A 3,013-nucleotide genomic window follows, 5' to 3' on the forward strand; every position below is an offset into this window, starting at 1 on the left:
TTGCATTTAAAGTTTTTTCTTTTGCTAAGTGTTTATATCCGAAATATAAAGATAAGCCTAAAAGATTTGTATCTATTATGTTATACCTTACAGAATTTTATAAATTTTCTGAGATAACTGAAAAATAATAGAAAAGAGTCAATTTAGATGAATTAAAGATATATAAGTTTCTTATGATGCTGATGCTGAAAATTTTCCTTGTAGATAACAATGTACAGAGACAAAGAGGTTAATAAGGATTATTACTAGATAAACCAATTCACCCATAGGGCAAGTTAGGATTGGAATCAATTCTGCTTTTTTTCCATATATTTTACAGCTTCTTTCACAGAAGTATGAAAAATTTTTTAAAAAATCTCAAAATGCTTGTAATATAGTTTTAAAATTTTTCAGATAGGTGCAATAAAATAAAGCAATGTACATTATACAGGAGAAATTGCTTTAGGTATAGAAGAGATGCTCTGAAATTCAGAAAAGGAGATTGTTGTATTCTGGAACATTCAAACTTTATTGAAAAGCATTATATGTAACCTATACCCTACTAAAAAAATAGAGAGAAAGAACTTAGATATTTGGGAAAAAATAATCAATGGAAACCATGGAATGGAAAGGGTCAGTATGTGTAAAAATGGGTGACACCAGGAAAGGGATGAAAGGTAATAGCATGGAGTGTTATTGCTTTCATGTTCCAAAGTAACTCACTTTAAGGATGAATAGTCACCTCCATCATCTTTAGTGATAGTTCTACAATCTCTAAGGTATAAATTTAACATGTCTGAAATATGACTTTTTTAAAATGTTTAATCCTATAAAACATGTTTCTTGTAATAAAAAAATGCACATTTAAAAAAATGCACATTTATAGGTAAATTGTCTTAAATTTATTTTAGAGGATCTCAAACACTGACACTATAAATACCTAGGTAGAATTATCTAATTATTATACCCATATTTTACATTATAATTGCATGAATGCATACTTTAAGTATCACACAAGGCATTATCAAAATTGCTTTGTGATCCGGGAACAGCGGCACACACCTGTAATCCCAGCAACTCAGGAGCCTAAGGCAGGAGAATTGTGTATGTAAGCCAGACTCAGCAATTTAGCAAGGCCCTAAGCAACTCAGCAAGACCCTGACTCTAATAAAATATATTTTAAAAAATGTGTTGGGGACGTGGCTCATTGGTTAAATGCCCCTGAGTTCAATCCCTGGTACCACCCCCCCAAAAAAAAGAGTCTTTGTGAATGTTAAAAGTTGTTCCACGAGGTCATATTTGCTCACGCTTTCACCAAATGAATGACTCCTAATGGTAACTGTAGTTGTAATCTTGAGAGTAAACAGGATACTGGAAGAATAAGCCCCTCCATTATGAAAGAAAAAAAATAGTTGAAAATTATATATTCTCAATTAGAACATTGTATGCCCATAATTTTTCTCCCAACAGAAAAGCTAGAGATGACTAAGGATAATTACTCCTTAACAACAGATTTCATCCTCATGGGATTTACAGATAATCCAGACCTAAAGACCCTTCTGTTCGTAGTGTTCTCTGCCATCTATCTGGTCACCATGGTGGGGAATCTAGGGTTGGTGGCCTTGATTTACATGGAGCGCCGTCTTCACACACCAATGTATATCTTCCTGGGCAACCTGGCTCTCATGGATTCCTGCTGTCCCTGTGCCATCTCTCCCAAGATGTTACAGAACTTCTTTTCTAAGGACAGAAGAATTTCCCTCTATGAATGTATAACACAATTCTATTTTTTCTGTTTTGCTGAAACTGTAGACTGCTTTCTTCTGGCAGCAATGGCCTATGACCGCTATGTGGCCATATGCAGACCACTGCAGTACCACACTCTGATGTCAAAGAAACTCTGCATTCAGATGACCACAGGAGCCTACATAGCTGGACACCTCCACCCTACAATTCATGTAGGACTTCTATTTAGGTTGGTTTTCTGTGGGTCTCATCAAATCAACCACTTTTTTTGTGATGTCCTTCCATTATACAGACTTTCTTGTGTTGATCCTTATATCAATGAATTGATGGTACTTATTTTGTCAGGGTTTATTCAAATCTTTACTATTACTGTAGTACTAATCTCTTATTTCTATATTCTTTTCACTATATTCACAATGAAATCCAAAAAAGGAAGAGGCAAAGCTCTATCTACTTGTGCCTCCCATTTCCTCTCTGTGTCAATATTCTATGGTTCTCTGCTTTTCATGTATATTCGGCCAAATTCATTTAAAGAAGGCAATAACGATATACCCGTTGCTGTATTTTATACTCTAGTTATTCCTCTGTTAAACCCTTTTATTTATAGTCTAAGAAATAAGGAAGTAATAAATGTCATCAAAAGAATTGTGATAAAGAGATAACTTTGTACCATTTGAAACAAATATTATCCGTCTCCCTTGGAAAATTGATTTTAACTTAATAATATCCTTTTCTTAATATACAGGTATTGAGAAAGTAGAAAACACCTGTTTCAGGAATAAAATATTAAATTCTGGCAACATGATGATATTGCTGTCAAATTAATGTAGAAAGTAGGACTGCTAAAGTGTACTTCAAAATATAAGGTACCTCATTCCATTAGGTATAAACTAAAATGATATTGCCTGAATGCCGATGTGAATTTTTTTGACAAATACAAAAAATACTAGGAATAACAGTTACCCATGTATAGAAGATACTACTATTTAATATTTTTTGCAAATTCCTTGAATTCCAAAATACAATCATATAATTTAAGGCACATTCCAAGGTCTCAAATACTAATATTTGTTTATGCAACACCATCTCTGGAAAGCAAACTATATTTGAATTTGCTCTTCAAATTGATTTTAGGTCCTTCAGGAGAACATGTTTGAATGTGTATGCAAAGATAATATCTTCTAATTAAGAATGTTTTCATTTTTAGTGTCAGTCATTTTTACTATGAAATTAAAAGTACCTGTATATGGTGAGTTGTCAATTTGTATTTTATAACAACACTATTCAT

The 3,013-nt window shown here is 32.9% G+C and overlaps 1 protein-coding gene across 1 annotated transcript; it reads left to right on the top strand.

The window, feature by feature from the left end:
* Positions 1-973: 973 nt before the first annotated feature.
* LOC308653471 (olfactory receptor 5K1-like) lies at positions 974-2,387 on the top strand (the record flags this gene model as incomplete). Its single annotated transcript, XM_081302041.1, has 1 exon — positions 974-2,387. The coding sequence occupies exon 1, from the start codon at positions 1,425-1,427 to the stop codon at positions 2,385-2,387; it is 963 nt and encodes a 320-aa protein (XP_081158167.1). The 5' UTR covers positions 974-1,424.
* Between the last annotated feature and the right edge of the window lie 626 nt (positions 2,388-3,013).

This window comes from Spermophilus citellus, assembly GCF_964194105.1.
Source record: "Spermophilus citellus genome assembly, chromosome: 7".
Classification (NCBI taxonomy): Eukaryota; Metazoa; Chordata; class Mammalia; order Rodentia; family Sciuridae; genus Spermophilus; species Spermophilus citellus.